The sequence below is a fragment of the Filicampus tigris genome, chromosome 9 (assembly GCF_054856515.1).
Source record: "Filicampus tigris isolate MCC_2025a chromosome 9, RoL_Ftig_1.0, whole genome shotgun sequence".
NCBI classification, from domain to species: Eukaryota; Metazoa; Chordata; class Actinopteri; order Syngnathiformes; family Syngnathidae; genus Filicampus; species Filicampus tigris.
The window spans coordinates 10,514,273-10,535,972 of NC_141225.1; the positions used below are offsets into that span (position 1 = coordinate 10,514,273).

Genomic DNA, 21,700 nt, shown 5'->3' on the forward strand with positions numbered 1-21,700 from the left:
TTCAGCTGATTCAAACAGTTTTTATTGTTGTGTGAGAAAATATGGTCTTTTGCAGGCAAGACCTGCCAGGGAAAGGAAAACCTCGGGAAGGCTCAGGTCTTATCCATGTGACTTTTTGTTTGTTTGTTTTTTAAAGAAAACCTTCTGACATGTCGTCACGGTTACAAAGAGCTACGAAGCGTTGTACACACAAAAAGGTCTTTTCTCATATATGACTGTCTTTGCTTTAAAATAATACTCTCAACTGCTGTTTTTTCGTTTTGTTTTTATAAATTAAAATTCTAAAATGGAATTCCTTTTAAATTACTTCCTGTTAGCCGGTATAAACAAACATTTACATATGTACAAAACTATACACATGCACCTTTTACTACGCTTAGTAATTATAATTGCACTGTATGTACCACGCACTCTGACACACACACTGGAGCCAGTTTGTGCTTTTCAAGTCAATTAAAAAGTTGCTCTCGACCGCAGTAGTCTTTGTATGCACTTAGCAGGTACTCCACATACACTTTCACAATATGGAAAAACGTAAGTACAGACTACAAGTCCCACGTACTGTATATCTCATCATTGCTGGACTACAATATACTGTGTTCTGCAAAAAAAATAAATACAATACGATAATACAGCGGAACCTCCAAAATCAGCTTTTTCCTTGCCTCTTCTGTGATGTCACCACAGAAAACTGACACCAGTGATGGCAAAGAGGAAAAGTGTGATGATAACGATGGTAACCGATGGATGTTGGTTGCCCTGGTTGCTCAGTATAATTTGAGCCATACAATTAAACATTCTATTAACTGATTTCAGTGATTTTTACAACTATAGTACTCGATTGTGAAAATATAGTGATTAATCCTTTTTTTTTATCGTCCGCTGGTGTGGCCGCTTTAAAGTGCCTTGTTGTCGCAGCATAGAAAAGCCCAGCAAATACCTGGTGGGGTATATTCCACCTGCCAGAGGCTTTGTGGCTCAAAAATGTATTGTATTTTCCGGACTATAAACCGCTACTTTTTTCCTAGGTTTTGAACCATGCGTCTTATATAAAGGTGCGGCTATTCTGTGGATTTTTCTTCCGCCACTAGGGGCGGTCTAACCGGAATTACAGTACAATACAATTGCCATTAACAGGATGTGACTGCGGGTGGAGGAGTTCAACAGGCGAGGGCGCTATGCATTAAGTTAAGCACTAGGCGTTGCATTGGATGATATGCGCAAGTAGAGCAATAAAGGGGCGTTAACTGACAAACTGGAGTGGCAGTGGGCAGAGAAATGAAGATAAGTATTTTCTCTTGGTTCTGTTCCGTTTTAATCAGCAAAGTTGCTGCCGTGTTAAAAGGCACTGTTGGGAAAGAATCTGTTCAGGTACATAAATGTACATTTAAAGTTCAAAATTGTTCTGTAACTACAGTAAATATCACATTTTTCAACATAGATGGGTGTGGTTTATATCAAGGTGCGACTTATAGATGCTTTTTTTCATTGTTCTTTAAAAAGTGGAGTGGGTGTGGCTTATATAAAGGTGCGACTTATAGATGTTTTTTTTCATTCTTTTTTTAAAAATAATGGGTGCGGCTTATATAAAGGTGCGGCTTATAGTCCGGAAAATACGGTGGTTACAGCTAGTAATAGGAAAGATGCCAGCCGAAGTAGGATCCATTTTTCCTGGTCGTAGTGGTGGTATTCGATTGACAGTTGAGCGGGTCAGTTTTCTGCGCACACAGCTGAAATGCCGACATTACCTTTACAGTTAGCAAAGATTTTATGGCAGCAACAAACTTCACATTATTTCCTATGGGGAAAAATTGATTTGAAATTGAAACGACTTGGAAGTAAACCGCAACAGCTTGTTTTAGAAGGTTCCACTCTATTATGTGGCGTCTACTATTTATAATAGTGTGTATACTGTAAGTCCAGCCATGAAGCGAATGTCAAGTGAGACTTTCACAAAATACAATCTAAATACATGTTTCCCTTTTCAGAGTTCAGTATTTACAAGTCTTGAATAACTTTGGCCAAAATAAAAATCATTTGATATGAACTCAAAGAGACAAGTTGTGGTGTCAAACTTCCACTTCTCCTCCACTACTTACCCTTTATCCTAAGAGCACCCGGAGGGGTTCAACGCCCGCCCCCCCCTCCCTAAAAACAAAAGTCATATAAAGTTGGAGGTGGGTGTGAAGTTGAGGTTGCCTCGGATGCGGTTCAAGTGCATCATGGCCCGGTCGTACGCCGTGTGCACCGACTTGCGAACGCTTGGCTTCTTGCCTTCCATCAGGCGAAGTTTGTCCACCGTGTCGTCCATTCCCATGGGTAGCAGTTTATCCCGAGGGAGCCACTGCCTGAAAATTAATGGGGACCTATTATTGACAATTGACCGTAATTACATTTATACACATAGTTTGCAAACACATTTCTTGGTTAATGTACAGTAGATATAAAAAGTCTAGTCCCCTAGGGATGGACAATTTTTTTTTTTTTTTTTTCCCTGATTTCAATTTTGGTTTCTCAAGATCATAAAGTATTATAATCAAAGAAAAAAAAAATATTGAGCTGAACGGCGCCCTGTGTTTGCAAGTTCCCGAAACTGTGAAAGTACTTTGAATGTGCCATGGTGCTTACAAGCATGTGACGTTATGTGAATCTGCCCTCCCTGAGTGTGCTTGAATCTGTTTAATGACTGGGGTTTACTGTAAAACTAAATACACAGCAAAAATAATTACACACGCTGTATATTCAAATTCAAGACTTGCTGTGTTTTAAAAAACATTGCCAGTGCTAATGCTAAAGTCAATGTAAAATCCTTATGACAAACTGGCATCGACTTCCGAGAGTGATATTCCTTCAAATAACGAATATTCACACACAGACGTTGTAGGAACGCAACAATTTTCAAAGGCACATATTCTGAAAAACGAGAACTCTTAATAGATGCAACATTCTTTCTTCTACTCTTCTGATCTCATTGTGTGTACTTCATGCATGCATGGCACCACACTTCCCCTAAGAGGCCAAATGCATGCACACAACTGGAACAGCAACATTTTTTTTTTTTTTTTTTTTAAATTGCTATTGTTTCAGTATATTCTTATTGTGCTCTATTACTAATTTATTTTATGGTCGTCTCCAGTTATATCTAAAGTTGAGCTTTCAAGGATTTAAGATTTTTTTTTTTTCATTGTCCTACCAACGCACATTTCCAAACGATATGGCACAAAATATGATACCAGAGGTCCCAGCTTAGTCCGGTAAGTGCCAAGACTTGTGAAAACACAAATAGAATAACAAAATAAGATAAAAAAAAATAAACCAGGATAAAGAGATAAGGGCTTATTCATGGTTTTAATGTGTGCAAAGATGCAATGCAGCAAAGGTATAGCTGCAGCAGAATGAAAAAGCAAGAGACTTGAACTGAAAGTGTTCAATGTGCAAGGCATGATGGCACCATGGTAGTTTTGGTAGTTGAATAAATAAAGTTTTGAATTGAATGAATACTCATTTTTATCAATCATGATTTCAATATTAATCAAAAATAAGAACTTAATTTTTTTCTATAATCACTCAGCCCTACACACGCAGGCTCAAATGCCAGGTTGTGCTGATAAATCATTTCATTTCATCACGTTCCGGTATTAATGCGACCTTTAACCCGTACAGCTCAATATATGGTGTCAGAACCCGGCATCTTGGGTTGGTCGGGCCATCCCAGATCTTACCAGGTCCTTTTAGTGTCAAAGAATAGCACCAAGAAGAGCTTTTGTCCAGCTTCCGCCCGCCTCCACTCGCCCAGCTTGAGCACCTCCACGGGAGGCACTGGGATGGGGATGCCGTTGTGGAGAAGTCCTTCCTGGGGCATGTCTGGGTCAACGATCTGCCACAGGGAGGGGGATTTATGAACAATCGCTCTTTCAGCGTTTCGGCGGAAGAGGGGTTCTTTCTCACCATGGCCGGGTATGATGGATAGCCTCTGCATTTGGCCCACACCAGATCTAGAGGGGCCAACTCCATCTCGCTGTCTGGACAAAGAAGTGTAGGCTTGTCTGCGGACAACGTATGGCAACAAAGATTTGGATTTGAAAGCTTGATCATGAATCCGTGATTCTCGGCCTGTGTGAATACGCACTCACTCTAGTGGCTTGTGAAGGAATCTTTCAATTAAAATTGTGCACAATGTTACAGTGGCTCACTTTTTTTTAACTCCATTACAGTGCATTCATTAAATACATTTCAGTTGTGGTTAAATTTTAAGTAAAATACATATAAGCTTTTAGAACTGTTTTCAAACACTTATTCAGCTACCATTTTTAACTTAAATAACATCGTAAGAAATGTGCTGGATATGCTAAATTATCAACGTTGAGGAACCGCTTGCTCTGCTACAACGCCCTACGTTTGGTAACGAAAGCTATACTCTGAAATTGCAAGACAGAATTCTCCCCAAAACAGTCGCTGTTATTGTTTGTGAATTCTCCCCAAAACAGTCGCTGTTATTGTTTGTGTACTTTGACAGAAGAATGTCAGACCTTATATTAAGGCGCAGAGGAAATGTTTTGTCTCAGTTACGTCTGTCAAGATTTATTACACAGCGCTTAACTTTATACTTGTAAGTTGTGACTGTTTGGATTGTTACTAGACAATGTACATGTTCAAATTTACTGCAAATTCTGTTAAATAATTTACAGTACAATAGCAATGGTAACTCAGGCAATATGGAATTAATTAAAAAACAAAACTGAATTTGTATTACATCCGATCACAAAGAGAAACTGTTCTGACAACATTTTGACAACATTCAAAGGGGGTATGGCACAAAAATGTGATTTTCCCACAAATAGGCTAAAACTCTCATTTTGGAAAAAGAATAAGTCAAGTTGCAAGTCAACATTGTCGTATTGATGCGTATGTGGCCTAAGGTTGTAATGTAATTGTCCTCTGGCCAATACAAACCCAATTCAGAGATGTCTCTGTTGTCATTGATGGGATCCTTGGCCAGAGCGGGTTTCCCTCGGCTGCGTTTGGGAGGCGACGCCATGCAGCTGGACACAAACAGAGAATGAGAGAACCCTTTAATTCCACATTCAAGTCCAGCGGCAGAAGGTACGTGCGCTCCACTCACTTGACGTTTTGGTCTTCGTTGTGTTCCTCTAAGGCGTGTTTTCCATTTGTCAGGTCTAAACATTAAAAAATAAAAAATAAATTGCCGACTGTTTAAAATGATCAAAATTTGACACCATGCACCCACATTAGATCAAAAAGACTTAAAAGTTTGGCAATTTAGCATTGCGAGTCTGTCACGTCTACCCACTTCTGATTGTGGCGTATTTTGGTGAATATTCCCTGGTTGGACTTTGGGCCCAAGAATCCACCCAAAATGGATGCTTCAAATCATAATGGCCGACTTCTGGTTCATTTACCAGCATGGGTTCTTGAGTCCTTTTAGAGAACCGTTATGATATATGTCCACCCACTTTCGTGTAGATCAGTGAAACTTCACAGGGCGAGTTTTAGATGGGGTGACGTGCTAGAAGGAGGGCCTGGATGCGTGACAAGCCGAGTTATTGCATGTAAACATCATCTAGTCAATAGAGGGCAGTCAGGGCACCTATGGATCTCTTCAGGCCAGGACTTTTCTCATTCGAGACATTTATTTGCTCAAGCTCTGACCTTGTGGGGCTGAGTCATCAAAATTTGCTACCATGTTTTGCCCACATGGAATGATGAAAACTCAAATTCTTCACCATTTGAGGTCTAGCAAACAAAATTCAAATTTGGCAGCAATTGGACAAAATCTCTGACAAGTTGTTTTTTGAAAGACCCCTGGAAATGGCCCTATTAAGTCAACTTCACGTCAATCTAGCAGACTTGCTGTGTAATTGTCAGGTGTGGCTTTTTTTTGTGTGAGCATCTATTACATGCCTTTGTAATTTCATGTTGTTAAGTCAAACTGGCTTTGAGAGCTGAATTTTGAAAAAATGTAAGGCTGGCAGCTAAAAAGCTAGTGCTGGGCAATATGGCTGAAAAATGTATCACGATATACTCCAAGTATTTTATATGAGTACATTGGTAATCATATTCAGGGTGACTCAAAAATGGGCCCAAACTCAAAGTCATTTCTTAAAGGGACAATGTGTAGAGTGTTTCGATTGTTTTCAATGATCATTAATCTAAAAAAAACACAATTAATTTCAATAATGTGCAAAAAAATCTAATCTATCACATCAACATAATTATTTTTATATAATCTTAGGTGAACTAATCTCTAATTATATTACATAGAGCGCGCCTCCCCTACAGGAGGCTGCCATGTTTCGCTGCCATCTTGTGCTACGGATAACCGAAGGAGACAAACTACATCATGACTACTGCAGTTGTAAAGAATGCAATACACTTACTCCATGACTTGAGTGAATACTAGAAGTCTTTTGTGATGACATTTTTCTTGCACCTCTGCTTAAGAAACTGTTGGTAGGCTTGCGACATGTGGTCTCTTGGAGGCACCGTAGTGCATGTGCCTCAAAACGCATGCGCTTCCATCTTAGGTCGTTGCATTATATTAGTTGACCACTAGATGGCACTGAATTCTACACATTGTCCTTTTAAATTAAAAAAAAAGTTTACGGAATCAGATGCAACTTGAGGTCTAACTCGTTTATTGTGTTTAGAACATTACATTAAAACATTATAGTCATTGGCCTTTTCTTCTTCAGAAACCCATTTCAAATTTCCAAATCTTTCAGGGTCCATTTTTTTGGAGTCACCCTGTATATACTGTAGCAAAATGGCAGACTTCCTCTCTGTTCAGGCATGTCTTCATTAGACTTTTTTTTTGAGCGTCTACTCATGATAGACATGTCAACAAAATGCCATGTTGCTATGTTCCACTGGCTTCAGGGGCTGAATTTTATCATTATTTTTGGGAGGGTCGGGAGCTCCCGAGCCAAATTTTGCTAACTCAAATTCTATGCTAGTTAGTGTCATCAAACTATCTAATCTTTGTCATTCAAATTTGGTATTAATCACCCCAAATCTGTAAAATGGCTGCTTCAAACCAAAATGGTAGACTTCCTCTGTCTTTTCCGGCATGGGTTCTTGAAACCTTTTATTTTGTAAGACTACTCATGGAACATACCAACCAAAATTCATTGTTGCTGAGTAACACTTTTTCTGGAGGCTGAATTAAAACGAACAAACAAACAAAAAAAGATATTTCCCAATCTCGGGAACCACAAAACACAAACAAGTAGTTGCTCACCTGCCTCACCAGAGTCTTTGTCCTCTCTGTCTGAGCTGTGGCCTCGAGACCTCAGGTGGCGTGAGGAGGGCGAGGGAGGGGTGGGTGGCAAGACGGTGATGTTGGCGTGGGGTGAATGCGGCGGGCTGGCGCAGACGCCGTCCAAGCCGTCGGTCGGATCCCCTGCCGCTTTGCCGTTGTGTTGCGGTGGAGATTTCTTTTTGCTGGCTCTCGCGCCATTTTTGGCCTTCTTGAACAGGACGGATGTGCGCCGGCCGACGCCCACCGCGGGCAGGGCTGGTGGCGTTCCCAGCGGTGTGCCCTCGTGCACGGCCTCCGTTCGGGAAGACGGCGTCTCGCCCACTTCGGCCTCATCCTCGACCTGGCTTTTGCTGCCGCTTCGTGACGATCTCTGCCGCTTGTAGGAGCGCCCGGGCGAACGCCGGCCTCCCGTTACGATGCCCAGGATGGGCGGTTCCAGCGGAGCGTCACCTGGCAGTGGTGACGATGCCGGACACGTAAGTTCTAACACGGGAGGGGAGTCATCTGGATGAGAAAAATATGTATCACGGTCATGAATAATCAACTAAATCAGTGGTGTCCAAGGTCTGGTCTGGGGGCCATTTGTAGCCTGATGAAAGTTTTTTTTTTTTTTTTTTTTTTTAAATAGTATTCCAATACTAAAGTTAAACTAAGGCTAACACTAACAATTAATTTAATAATCAATTACAAGTAAATGCAGATGCTTGTCTTATTGTGACAAAATACAATCAAATACTATCATGGAGGACAACAGAAATCTGAGAATATTTACTGCTGAGAGTACTGCTGAAATTATGAGGTTTTGGAGAATTTTAAATTAAGCAAGGTCTTAAAATGATAAACCAATTATCAAAATAATGATTAATTTGTTAACTGATTAGTTCTCCATTAATCTTTGGACCCTTAAACATAGCCCGTGTCAAAAGGTTATGAGAATATTGGAAGATGGCACACCGTTTTAAAAATGAATACAAATAAAAATGTAGCAAAAGTTACACACAGCTATCACACTTTTTGTTTTCAGATTAAAAAAAAAAAATTCTCAAATTCTTTAACAAAAAATAAGATTTTTTTAAATTTAAAATTGAAAATACATTTGAATATGACACTAACTTTTTTAAATTAAATAAATATTGCAATAATAGCTTTTTTTTGCCACAGATAACACTAAACTGAAATTGACATTTTTCTTTAAAAAAAAAAGAGCAAATAATGACCTACAGCATTTTGAATTGTTTGTAGCATGTTTCATGATCACAAGCTAAAGTGTCACAACATATGACATTTCGAGGTTGCGAACAACACACGATCAATCAGCGTGATCAATAAGTGGTCATTACTTCATATTTATGGCCTGCAAATGTTTCTCACACTAACATTTACTGTTGTACCTTTACTCCCAGATGTTCTGCTATGGCGGTTATGCGGCTATTTTTCAGGATCTCCGTATAAAAGAAGCTTTATTACCTGCGAACACAACTCCATTATCCAGAATCTTCCTTTTAGCCTTCCTCTTTTCCTTTGTCTCCTCCTCCTCCTCTTCCACTTCATCCTTGGTATGAAGCGTCTGCGTATTCAGCTGATGTTGGTTCACCTTCTGCCTCAGCATGTTGATTTCTCGCCGCAGGAGTCGAATGCGTTTGGTTCGTCCGCCGCTGGTCCGCATGGACGTCACCACGTCCAATTTGTCCAGCAAGGCCTTGAGCTGCTCATCCGTGCTCAGGTGGAGCCTGTTGTCTGGGTCCAAGAGGGAGTCGACTGGTTGAGAGGGAGAAAAATGAGCGTAAGTCTGGATTTAGGGCCGATGCAAACTAAAGTTACTAAATGGTGCCTCACCGTCATCCCAGGTGCACTGCTGAAAGCTGTGCTTGTTGGGAGACTCGGGCAGGTGCATGCCGGTGCTCGGGTCCAGGCCGATGCTCTGCGACTGCCTGTGGGCTTGGCGCAGGATGGCCCCGCCCACCTCGCGCAGCTGCAAAGCCGTTTTGTGGAACAAGGTGTCCTTGGAGTTGTACTTGAGGCAGTTAGAGATCATGAGCTCAAAGTCCGCCTCCAGGTCAGCGACGGAGCAGTAGGCGTGGCCCTCCAGCTTGGCCCGCATGGTGGACAGGTCCATGGGCTGGGATACGAACTCCAGGTAGTCTGGGACCTCGGGAATGATTTGAATGACAAAGTGAGCCGCGGCCAATCGTAAGGAAAAGTTTTAAAACAGACATTGATGAAAGTTCCCATGTGTTTTCATTAGGGGTGGGAACTGCTTATTGGTCTGATTCCTTATCGATCAAGAAGTGGAACCGTCAGGCAAGCTAATACAAAAAAAGTTTCCTTGGTATCCAAGTATTGGCAAGCGGTTCGCAAAAAGAACAGCTTTTCGATTCTTTTATACATGCATTTAAAAACTTTATTATGAAAAATGTAATATATTAAGGGCATATATTTAGCACGTATGCATGTATATTTTGCCCGTATTTAAAATGACATTTTTTTCGGCCATCTAGTTAGGAAGTGTGTTGTCCTATGTGGCTCCCTAGTAGAACAGATAAAAAATGGTGGCCCCATCCAACATTTAAGGCTGCCCATCCCTGCTCTAAACAGTCCTGTTCAAGGCAGACACTTTTGGCCACACTCCGTCTGCTTATTTCGTCATTTGTACCATGATGGCCGAGTGTGACTCTCTGGAGAAAAATGGCTGCAGAATTACAACTAATTGAACAATTACTTAAAGTGGAGGTCAACCCAAACATATTTTTTTCAAGAATATGTTCTATGAAAGCCCACTAGTTGAAACAAGGCATTCTGATTAATGTTTCGTTTGTGGAATATGAGTTAAGCAGCAAAATGCACCCCTTTTTAGCCATCTGCGGGGGCGGCCATTTTGTCACTTCTGTCGACTGAAAATGACATCACAACTGCTCAGGGCTCAGGTAACAACCAACCACAGCTGACCTGTTTTCTCAAGCTGAGCAGTGATTGGTCGTTACCTGAGCCCTGAGCAGTTGTGATGTCATTTTCAGTCGACAGAAGTGACAAAATGGCCGCAATATTAACCAAAATGCCGTGTTTCAACTCAAGGGCCTGCTGGGAACATATTCTTGAAAAAAACATGTTTGGGTTGATTTCCACTTTTAACTATTCCCCACGTCCACCAACCTCTGCAAGATTGACAGGCTGAGAGAAGATTTTGGCCATGTCCTTCTCCTGCAGCTGCTCTAAGGTGGTACGCAGGAGCACCAGTGCTGGTGTCAGCTTCAGCTCCGTGGCAGCCTGCTGAATTTTCATCTGAAAAGGTAATGCCGGTAATGCTCAGGTTTCGGTGAGAACTCCCGCTAAAATCACACCCGTGACCCACCTGTTCCCTCTTTAGGCGCTCTCTCTTGCGAATGAGTTCCACCAGAAGTCGGGCCCTTTCCAGGTCCTGCCTTAACTTCTGCCAGTAACGCAGTTCCTCTCGGGCAGCACACAGCTTCTCATCCGGCTCCTTCTGAACGCACAAGAAAACGCTAATGTTAAACACGCGTCTAATAGATCACTGTTTCCCAACGTTCATTTGGCCAAAGCACATTTTTTTCCTGAGAACGGTGCAGTCTCACGGCACAACACCGAACAAATGGCACAAAATGAATAGTGTTCCCTCAACATTGACGGGGAATGGGGACCAAGTCCTGCTGCAATTAGCAAAAAGAAATAAATCAGTGAGAAATTGATCCCGCCCCTACAATTCACAATTGCCTATGGATGCCACAAAATGGCAGCAATGCAGTTCATTGTTCTAAATCAAGCTCCTCAATGCACCCCAACCTAGTTCCTTAGCGCCAAGACGATGACAAAGGACTACTTTTGTCTGAATGAAGCTTTCAACGCACGTCAATATAGTCCCTTGAACCAAAATGCCACAAGATGGTGCCAAAGCAATATTAAGCGCAAACGTTTTTTTTTTTAAAGAAAATAACCATGGCTAGGCTCCAGAAATAAATCCTTAAATCGGGACTATGCAGTGCATCTACTGACATAATTTTCATTTCATGTCAATTTACTTACTGTTTGACACAGTGTGAAACTTGGGCCTCTTCACTGTATTTGAACACAACGCTATAACTCTGTTGCATGAATAGCAACATTATTTGGAGTAAAAAAAATAATTATTAGACCGATTACATGAAACTAGATAACGTCCAATGGCACACCTGATGATCTCTCACAGTATCATTGGTTGGGAATTACTGATCTAGATTATTCCATATTTTTCCACCGTTCCTCACCTGTTCGGCCGTCCGGTGGGCCTGCATGTGGGAGTGAAGTCGACGTATTAGAGGCATCCCGTTCCGCGACTGTCGCTTGAGTAGCCAGTAATTGTGAAGCCGCTGCATGAACTGATTCTTCCGCTGGACTTCCACTCCTGTGCAGATCTTGTTCAGCCTGTAGAGAGGACACATTCATTCCCACAAGTACTCGTCATGCCAAAAGCCGTAAGGTAAACACAACTAGATTGAATGTTCATCTAATTTGGCGACATTGGGGTGTGTTCCATTTGTGCAGCCTTGCACAGATCCACACTGTGATAAAAGTGTAATTTGGCAGCTTGGTGATGAAGTTCTACCTCCATGAGTGAAAATTGAATCGAATCTTTATTGCTGCTCGTATTTATTGTAGATAAATTAGCAAGTGGGGGTGTCGCGCATGCGGCATGTATTTGCAGTCTGGATGCGGAGGAGTTCATATCTCCTGCTGTGGAGGGAGTCTCAGAATTTCCAAGAACGCAGCAGGAAACACAATGCATATAGTATATTTCCTTTCAATCGACTGTAACAGGCTGCAGCTTCCCTTTCGCTGAGGATGGAAAATGGATGCAGGGTGATGACCTCACCTGTGAGAGGGAATTTGAGGCACAAGCAGCACAGGCACATTGGAACGACGCTTGGGCCCTCTCGTGTTCTTCTTCTTTTGGCCCTTGGACGCCTTCTTTGCCGGCGGCGTGGGGGAGCTCTGAGTGTACGACCGCTGCCCTCGGTTTCCCCTGCCCCCCACCAGTCTCCCTTCCACCGACTCATCGCCGGACCCGTCCCGTCGGGACCCCACCGGGGAGTGGTGCTCGCAGAAGGCCGTCTTCTTGACGGAGAAGGTGGTCCCATTGACACCCGTCTCCCGGACGGGGTCAATCTTCATGTAGAGTCCGGCTTTCTGGGCGCAGGTGACGTGAAAGGCGCGGTAGCAGTTGGCTTTATGGCACTGGATGGACGCGCCCCGGCCCTTCTGCTTGCAAAGGTAGCAGGTGAGCTTCCAGCGGGCAGGGGGGATGTTCTTTACCCCCTCCACGGGTTCCAGGAAGACGGTGTTAGCGAAGCACACCTCTGGGATCCATATGGCACACACCACGTGGGCCCAGCGCCCGTCGCAGGTCTGCTTGAAGGCACCTCCTTGGTTGGGACAGAGCACGCAATCTACGGGGCGGGAGGGTGACTGCAGGCAGCAACGGCATAGCCACTGGCCCTCTGGGACGTACGGCACGCCGTAGCACTCCTGGTGCACGGCCAGGTTGCAGATGTCACAAAAGAGGATGACGTTGCTGTTCAGGCACTCGTCGTCCAGGCACACGCAGCAGAAGGCGTCCTCGTCCACGGCGCACTGAGACAGCGCCTGGCTGCGGGACTCCAAGATGGATTCCCTCTCCAGGCGGTCGATCAGCAGCTCGAAGGTGTCGGCGGACACGGACGCGTGGCCGTCGGACACTCGCTTCTGGTTTACCATCTCCAGCCAGGCCAGGTCTTCCTCGTCCATGTCGTACTCGGCCACTCTGTCCAGCTCCTCGCCGGACTTCTCGATGAAGCGGTAGTAGGCGGCGGGCAGGGGAGAGGCTTCCGGTGGGCAGACGGAGCCGAGTGTGCGGAAGGTGGGCTCCGGCAGCGGACTCTGGAGCTGGAGGGAATTGGTAGATGCGGTTTGCTGCTGGGAGCCTGCTCGTTTGCTCTGCTGCGATGCATTTTTGCAATTCCTCCTCCCTTTGCTGTTGGAGGGTTTTCTCCTCTGAGTCTGCACGCTGTTCTCCTTGTTACTGTTGCACTCCACGATGTCCTGGGCCATCATCTCGTCCTCTGTGATCACCGGCAGGGGATCGGTGATGTTGATCCGGTGCAGCCTGCCGTCCAGGTCCACCTCCACGATCTTCTGCGCCTGGGCGTACGTCAGCGTCTCCCTAGAAGGCGAGAGCTGCAGCCTGTAGGGCGAGGGCGAACGCAACTGGCCCGCCGAGCCTCTGCCCCTGCCTCGCCCTCTGCCTCGGCCGCGACCCATGTTGAGTCCACTTACAGCTGTCTTACATTCCCACCTTCTCGCCTTCTGCATGGGGTGGCTTACACCAGCTATGTTAAACACAAGCAAAAGTAGACAAATTAATGCCGTGACTAACAATTGTGAAAAAATAACATTCTAGCAATATTATATGGGACATGTTATGGTAAACTGACTTTGTAATGTCTTGTAAACAAATAATGTTGGGTCTCTGGAGTGCCTGCCCCCAAGTGTGAAATTAAACAATCATGTAAATCTTTTATCGGCCCATCTCTGAATGTGTGTCTGGGAGTGAGATGTTTTACTATTGTTATGCTGACTGTTACATTACAGTGAGTTTAATTTACATAACCACCCCCACACAGAGTTTTCTCATCCCATGTCTGGATCAGCTAGGTTGGGCAAAGATCCAGATCCATTTTCAAGCAACAACCAGAGCCAGACACATAATCAAAAACGCTACCACACAGAGGCATTATCATTCATAAATACTCACATACCCCATGGTTGCGATGCCCCTGCTTTCAGGTCAAAGCCAAAAGGTAAGCGGAGCTGCACTGACTTTTGTTGGATGCAGCAGCTAACAGTGTTGGCTAGTGATAATCATTGAACATCCTTGATCACTCATGAAGTTGTCCACGCAGTGGCAGTTAGGGCGTATGCGTCTTTGGCGGTCTGTGTTACTCATACTCAGATTTTTTTCCATACACTTTGGGGTCTGTTACTGCAAGTAGACGCTGCAAGCATGCCTGTTCAATCCCCTAGCTCCATCCCTCGTTGTCATGGTAACAAAATCCAGACTCGCTATTGGCCCAGCAGTTTGTGAGGCAGGATGAGAGCTGGCTCACTCACTTGAGGCACTCTCGAAACGGGATCATTTCCACAAGACAAGAAATGGGGTGTGTAAAGTGCACTATAATTTGTGATTGTTGTGGTATTTTTAATTAAAAATGTGAGAAAATGCATACTGCATCTTCTTTAAAAGATCACCTGTCAGCATCATTTGCATGGGGGTGGTGGTAATGCATGTTTTTAACTGCAGGTTGTACCAACAATTTGCTTAACTGATGACTAAATGCATCATATTCCCATGTAGGTGGTCAAATATAATGCAAATACCGACAGAGCTGTAGAAGGAGCTACTTAACAATGTTTATTACTGTGGTAGAACTGTACTGCATAATGTCCAAGGTTGTTTCTTATAGTTTGCCTCTTGTGTCGCTAAATACGGTAATTGTAGTATCCTGATAAAGTCAATTTTGAACCGGCAGATATGTTAATATAACTTGTATTTAGCGCTCGTTCATCTGTACGGGTGTACCTAATGTTTTGACCGGTGTGATTCCGCTGGCTGTAAGGAGACGCCCCGTCTCCGTCCCCATTGGTCCAATCGGGAGTCAGTGCAGCTGTCATGTTTCTCTACGTCCAATAAGATTTCCGTAAAATTACTATAACTTTTTTTTTTACTCGTTGTTGCTGTGTATAGTTCGGTTGAGGAGCGCTAAATACCAACCCGAGTAGCTCAACGTCCGTCAGCCATTTTGAGCTTACAACAGCACAGGGGCAACAAGCGACACAATTATATTATGCCAACAGCGGCAAAAAATACACACTATGCACCGTGCTGACATGCGACATTTGAATGTATGTATACATTAGACGATACGACACGGCTATAGTCACCGTTTACAGCGTTAGTTCGTTGTATTCATACATCGCAAAAAAAAAAAAAAAAGCAAGGATATCTATGATAGCGTTTCTCTGTCGGACAGGGCACTAAACACATACATAAACACACACGACTAGTACAACAAAATGGCAATTTCCCGAATAACGTTCCAAACGCCGAACATTTCTGTCTTACTTACCGTGAAAAGTGGTCCTCAACGATGCGAGTGACAAACAGGAGTGAGGGTGGGGAATAAAAAAGGACCTCGCTAAATGTCAGTTCAAGCTTGAACCACCGCGGCGGACATGCTAGCTGTTAGCCTAGCTAGCCGGTCATTACGGGAGCGACGCGGCGTCATCTTCGTTTCAACCGCTTTGGTTACGATGAAGCATCCAAACCCAGCCGCTCACATGGCTGTGACTTCACCCTTCCCACCGGTGCCTGTCCACAGCCATACGGTCGCGTAACCGCAAAGAAATCAAATTAATGTACCTTGGATATGGCTAAATATTCGGTCAAGATGGCTCGAAAAATACGCCCCAAAGACGCCGTCATCCAATCAGAGACCGCCGCTTCGCTTCGCGGGCAGCGCGCACCCATTCGTGATTGGTGGGTTTGGCAAAGCGAGTTCACCGCACTAGGTCGGGAAATTCGTAACGTAAAAAAGCGATGAAGAAAACAACGGCATGTGGATAGCGCGCCTTTTGGCCGTGTCCACATCCTGGTCATGTTTACACAACAGTGCAGTGAACACTAGCCATTCGCGTGGTTTGCCACTAATTCCGACGGAATATCACAGTTTTGCGTCTACAGACTCTCCTTTGAAAATATTTACAATTCCATTTTGTCATAGTTTAAACCCTAAATACACCCCAACGATGGTCCCAAAACACTATAAGATACATTCAAACTCATTTTACAACAGTTCCCCTTAAAATAAATGGTTTACAGATTATTGCATTAAACAAAAGTACTGCAAAAAGTGCGAGGGCGTTGGTGTGTATGTAGCTGCTTTTCAACCCATACTTTCCTTTAGCCATTCAATTACATTTTTGACTCAATGATACATTACTTCTATAGTGGTGCCTTATGAGTTTAATTTGTTCTATGATCAAGCCGGTAACCCACCCAAAACACTATCTTAAAACAGCAAATGCTCTCTCCCCACTGGTAATGTCATTAATCAGCCCCAGCCCCACAAAAGACCTTAAACATTTGTTTAAAGAAAACTCGCAAGTCAAAATTCTCTTCGTAATAACATGCTCTATGTGCTCCTAGTAGTATAAAAACACTATTGTGATTAATATTGTGTTGGTGGAATAAGAATTAAGCAGAGGAATCTATCCGTCTGTTTTCAACATGAGGCTGCCATTTGGACATGATACGCTACGGCATCCTGCTGCCAACAGGAATTGATGTCAGAGTGTTCTTATTGCGAACATCATGGCTCACCTATTTTCTGGGTTTTAACATCCACCCCCCGTAGTCTACAGTATTGTGCTTTATAAACGCATGCTGTACATTAACAACTTCAACCTAATTTAAATAGAATGTAAAGATTTACACAATGTGATTACCAATTTCATGCTTCAATGTCTATTGACATTGTGCATTAATTAATCATTTTTTGGCAGGGGATAAGGAATATATGCCTATATAGAGCAGAAAGAGTATACAGTATGTCTGTGAGTGTATTGTTATATTATCTACATTAGTTGCTGCACTGTTTATGTTCAGATATCTGTTGTTTAAGTGGCTATAACTACCGCAACATCAATGCAAGTTTTGTTAGCCTATCTACAGTGTTTTTCATTGTGTGTTAGCATGAAGCTGGCAGTTTTCCATTAGTTATGTGGTTTGGTTAAATACACAAAGTGGAATTCTTTCTGTTTTATGTTTAGACTTCATTTGGAAATGACAATCAACAGCTTGCTAGTAGTAATTAAATCAGTTAATAAAGTCATTTTCCCATACTCTGTCTCTTTAATATTTCTCTCAACACTGCACATCTCTTTCACAATCTCCTCCCACCAACCAAGCGTCACTGCTGGTTATCATCACCAATTTGGCAATCACCACATCGCACTCTTTCACTGTGTGGCTCACTTCAGTTTTTCTTTGATCCGCCATCCCAGAACCAAGGGTCAGGTGCAGTGTTGAGGACATCCCATAAAGGTGGGCTCCACTTAGCATAATTATTATTAAACATTTAATATATGTGATGGTCACTCTGTTTTTTAAATTCTAGGATAGGCAATATAGAATCATCAAGATGCTGTTTGTCTTTTTATCGTCTGTTGGATTCCTCCTCAACATTGGGACAAGCACTGCAGGTAAGGAATTTGCACAGATAGCGTTACTACATACTGTACATGCATTTGACCTGGCCAACTAATTCTACATTTTGTCCAAAATCTACGAAATACTTACATTATCTATCCATCCATCCATTTTCTGAACCGCTGTAAAAATGAATTGTTCTTGCATAATGTGGTCCATATATATAGGACTGAAATGGCCCCGAACACAGTGGACTAGTAGTTAGCATATCAGCTTCACAGTTGAGAGGTTGTGGGTTTGAATCTCTTTGTGTAGTTTGCATGTTCTCTCTGCGCTCGCATGGTTTTGTCAGTGTACTCTGGCTTTTTCCCGCATTGCATTGAAGACTCTAAATCGTCCATATGTGCGTGTAAATGTGAATGTTGCTTCTATAGGCACCCCGTGATTGACTGATGAGCAGTCCAGTGTGTACTCCAGGTTCCAGCTCACAAAATAAGGATGATGCAGAAAATGGATGCTTAGGAAAAAGCAACCTTGTAGTGCACAGATTTTAACCAGATGAGGAAAATGTAGAAAATATGTTTTGTGTTAGTGTTTTCATCCCCGAATCCAAACATGTTGAAGTGTGACCCATTCTCAGCATTTGGCAATTCCCTCTGGCGCATCACCAAACTCCCCAATGTGTTGTTTTTGCCCTGACGTGACATAAATGCATAATTTGTCAACTCTGCATCAAAAGTGTCGCTCCACATCCTGTCCGACTGCTGAGAATGAAGAAAAGCAGTTGACTTTTCATGCAAAAATAGTCATAAATCATCTTTGTGGAAGAGGGGTGCATACAAAGGGACTGTGTGTCTCAGTGACATGGGGTTGGAAGTGCCTGTATACGTGTCATCTTTTTGAAAAGGAGGATCCGCCAGGGCCTTGGCCCCGACTGGCGCTTTTGATACTCTTTTGACTGGCCTCTCATGTCCCAGTGCCATGACACTGACACCTTTTGAATGGACACGCCACTGCGGACAGAAGAGTGCGGCCTTAACAAGGAGCCAAAGTGGTCAGATCACCATGACGCAGGACGGAGATATTTGTGCCCTCTGAATTCACTTCAAAACACACAAAGGAAGCTTTGATTTTGCTACATTTAGGAAGGACATGAGCCAGGAAAACACAAGCTTGTTGTTGCCCTTTCCACCTGGGCTGGCCCATCAGTGGCGGGGTATTTGGAGCACAGGCCGGGAACCGAACCCGCTGTTCTCATTTAAAGGCAGCAATATGATTTCACCTACAATCATTTCATACTATATTATCTGTCCACCTATTTTCTGTAGTGCTTGTTGTCATTACTGTCACAGGTGAGCTGGAGCCTATCCCACCTGACTTGTCGTGAGAAAAGTGGGGTACACCTTAACGGTCACCAGCCAATCACAGGGCACATATAGACAATAAACATACACGTAACCAACCACCACTCACACTCATATTTGCAGCTATCAGCAAATGAGATTCTTTGTTCGATTATGGGAAAAAAAGTAAACGTTTCGTGATTCTCAGCTTTGCTATTCAATGTTTTTGATGTGACGCCAAATGCAAATTTTGACTCGCAAACTGCAATGCAAAACTGCTTATTTCGAGCCTTGGTGCAGTGTTTGCAAACTCAAGCAAGATGGCATTTTTTCTTGAAAAGCTGTCATTTTAGAGATGTGAGGATTCCATCAGATAGCGATGGCATAAACTTTAAAAAAAAGTTGTTTTTTAACCGACCGTCATTCAGTTATCAACAACATAATATTTTATTTTTGAAAAATGTTATACTTTAATATTGAAGTGCGTAATTCACATTTAGCACCACTTTACTGTCTGTCCACACATACACATCCTTTTCTTCAATTGCTACTTGTTGTTATTGTGCCTTTTCCAGGAAATCATTTTCTTCAAACTTCTCATTTATAGACTAATATGACTCCAAGATTTAGGCTTACATCACCACCTGTTGCTTTGGCATCCATGATAATATTTAACTGTGTTTTTTGCTTAAAAGTGAGGAAACAGCAATGCCACAGTAAAAAGTTCAAAGTGATGATTGTAACGATTATATTGTCTCCCCTTTAATCAGTGCAATCTGAGCTGAGAATTACAACAATCCTGGTAACCCTCTTTTTATCTTTCATTCATAATGGTGCATACTACGTAAATGTTAACATACTAATCTTGAAACAAACTACAGCAAGAGCCTTACACAATGTCCAAAGGCTCACAACTGGAAGGCTTCTGCATGGACCTGCTGTCCGAAGTTGCCAAAAAGCTGGAATTCAGGTACAAAGTGCACCTGGTGAAGGACGCCTCGTACGGCAGACAGGATGACAACGGACAGTGGAACGGGATGGTTGGCGAAGTGGTGCGAGGGGTAAGAAAATGACCAAAAGTGTGTTGTCGAGTGACATGGATGAGTTTGATTTTTAATGCTCCCCGAAGGAGGCCGACTTGGCAATCGCACCGCTGACCCTCACCGCGGCTCGGGAGAAGGCGGTAGGCATGACCAAACCCTTCATGCAGACAGGAATAAGCATCCTGCTGAGGAAGGACATCTCCGAGGGGTTGGGCTTCTTTGATTTCCTCACTCCCTTTTCAGCCGAGACCTGGGCCGGTATTATCATTGCCTACCTGGGAACTGCTGCCTGCATCTCTATAGTCGCCAGGTTGGTAATAAAAGGTTCTGTTGTGATGTACAGTAATGTCCAAAGTAACATTTTAAAAGGGACTTATATATCATGAATGTATGCCATTAATGTATTCCAACCTCCCCCAGGAAACAAAAAAACATATGTTTAGTAAGAAAACGAACACTCTATAATATTACACTTTGTAAAAACACAAAGTAGATACATAATTAGATAAAATGTCAAGTATTAAACCGTTTTTGCCACATTGTTTACTTCCTTTCAGTGGACATTGTGCTCCTCCCTCTGGTATTGTGCGCGTTGGCCACAAGGAGGCAGTACATTGCAGCCATAAAGACGCAAATGAAAGTTTCAAAACTTAATCAGTTAGCTGCAGTACAGTTGACCCCTGGCATTCGTGGGGGGTAGGCACCAGGCAGGCCCACGTATAGCGAAAAGCCGCGTCTAATTGACGACGGAAGAAGTTTGCACTGGGTTGCTGTCATCCTCGAAAACCAAGTGCAGTGTGCAAAAGCCCTAAAGGGGAAGTCAAACCCCAGAAATTCTTTACAATAATATGTTCTATGCAGCCCCACTAGTCTAAAAACAGCATTCTGATTGATATTGTGTTTGTGGAATATGAATTAAGTAGTAAAATCCTCCTGTTTTTGTCCAGCTCAGGTAGCGGCCATTTTGTCACTTGCTGTCGACTGAATATATAATATCACAGTTGCTCAGGGCTCAGGTAACAATTAATCATGGCGCAGCTTCAGAAAACAGGTGAGCCGTGATTGGTTGTTGTCGACAGCAAAGTGACAAAATGGCAAAAACGGGTGGATTTTGCTGCTTAACTCATATTCCACAAATGCAATATTAATCAGAATGCCGTGTTTAGGCTAGTGGAGGCGCAAAGAACATGTTATTGTAAAGAACATTTTTGTGTTGACTTCCTCTTTAACACAGCGACACCGATGCTATTAATTAGCCTGCCTATGTCGTTTTGCATTATTTGTTAGCATTGAGTTGGAAGGACAATTCTAAGGCAAAGTTGTGTGGTTGTTCTGAATGCGCAACAATTGTCTTTGTTTGATGTTTAGTTTGACTTAAACTTCGACTGGCAATAACAGCTTGAAGCCTCTTTTTGAAGAATTTTTCACTATCTGCCAAGTCAGTGCTTGTTAATGTAAATTAAGTTGAGTTTAATTCACTGTCACTATATGGCTCTTGTATAGTACATTTTTGCTCTTAAGTCAAAGCAAAAAAAAAGGCAAAATGACAGCTCGTATTTTGAAAAACTCACAAGGTATTACAAGGTACCACTGTATGTCTTCTACCTGTCTATTTCTAACAATATGTTTTTGAGCGATCCATTCTGTGCTTCCACCTCACTATGATGTAACACTGACGATAATTTACATAATAACGGCCCCACAATGACTTTTTCCGCCCCATAACAAAGATCTTGCCTCATTGTTGGCCCAGCAGTGGCACTCAGTAAGACAAAACAATAGGATGTGTAAAGGCAAGCGT

General features: G+C 42.9%; 2 protein-coding genes across 7 annotated transcripts in view; one reads left to right on the forward strand and one right to left on the reverse strand.

Moving 5' to 3' along the window:
* Window positions 1-15,782, reverse strand: brpf3a (bromodomain and PHD finger containing, 3a). Of its 5 annotated transcripts, none has more exons than XM_086041725.1 (13): window positions 15,433-15,782; window positions 12,144-13,635; window positions 11,539-11,695; window positions 10,629-10,757; window positions 10,430-10,558; window positions 9,116-9,428; window positions 8,747-9,037; window positions 7,259-7,783; window positions 5,123-5,177; window positions 4,954-5,042; window positions 3,949-4,046; window positions 3,723-3,877; window positions 1-2,348 (listed from the first exon to the last, which is right to left on the reverse strand). In XM_086041725.1, the coding sequence occupies exons 2-13, from the start codon at window positions 13,616-13,618 to the stop codon at window positions 2,162-2,164; spliced, it is 3,603 nt and encodes a 1,200-aa protein (XP_085897851.1). In that variant the 5' UTR covers window positions 13,619-13,635; window positions 15,433-15,782; the 3' UTR covers window positions 1-2,161. The 5 variants fall into 5 exon arrangements, with proteins under 5 accessions (XP_085897851.1, XP_085897854.1, XP_085897853.1 ...); XM_086041728.1 differs by having other exon boundaries at window positions 7,259-7,729; window positions 10,629-10,760; XM_086041727.1 differs by having other exon boundaries at window positions 7,259-7,762; window positions 10,629-10,760.
* Window positions 15,126-21,700, forward strand: part of grik6 (glutamate receptor, ionotropic, kainate 6) — a 9,792-nt gene continuing 3,217 nt past the window's right edge. Inside the window, exons 1-6 of one of the 2 annotated variants that reach the window (XM_086041730.1) lie at window positions 15,126-15,208; window positions 17,273-17,408; window positions 17,482-17,566; window positions 19,627-19,658; window positions 19,738-19,917; window positions 19,986-20,209. In XM_086041730.1, coding sequence (XP_085897856.1) covers window positions 17,506-17,566; window positions 19,627-19,658; window positions 19,738-19,917; window positions 19,986-20,209 — 497 coding nt within the window. In that variant the 5' untranslated portion in view covers window positions 15,126-15,208; window positions 17,273-17,408; window positions 17,482-17,505. Of the gene's footprint in view, window positions 15,209-17,272; window positions 17,409-17,481; window positions 17,567-18,316; window positions 18,601-19,626; window positions 19,659-19,737; window positions 19,918-19,985; window positions 20,210-21,700 lie in introns of those variants that run through there. The other variant, XM_086041731.1, reaches the window with a different exon arrangement.

Bases quoted from the DNA above. Each gene is read 5' to 3' on its own strand.
- brpf3a (XM_086041724.1), bottom strand. From the start codon at position 13,618: ATGCAGAAGGCGAGAAGGTGGGAATGTAAGACAGCTGTAAGTGGACTC. The intron at 9,038-9,115 runs GTGAGGCACCAT...CCTCTCAACCAG, and splicing joins GCAGTGCACCTGGGATGACG to TCGACTCCCTCTTGGACCCA. The intron at 3,878-3,948 runs GTGAGAAAGAAC...TCCCTGTGGCAG, and splicing joins ATCCATCATACCCGGCCATG to ATCGTTGACCCAGACATGCC.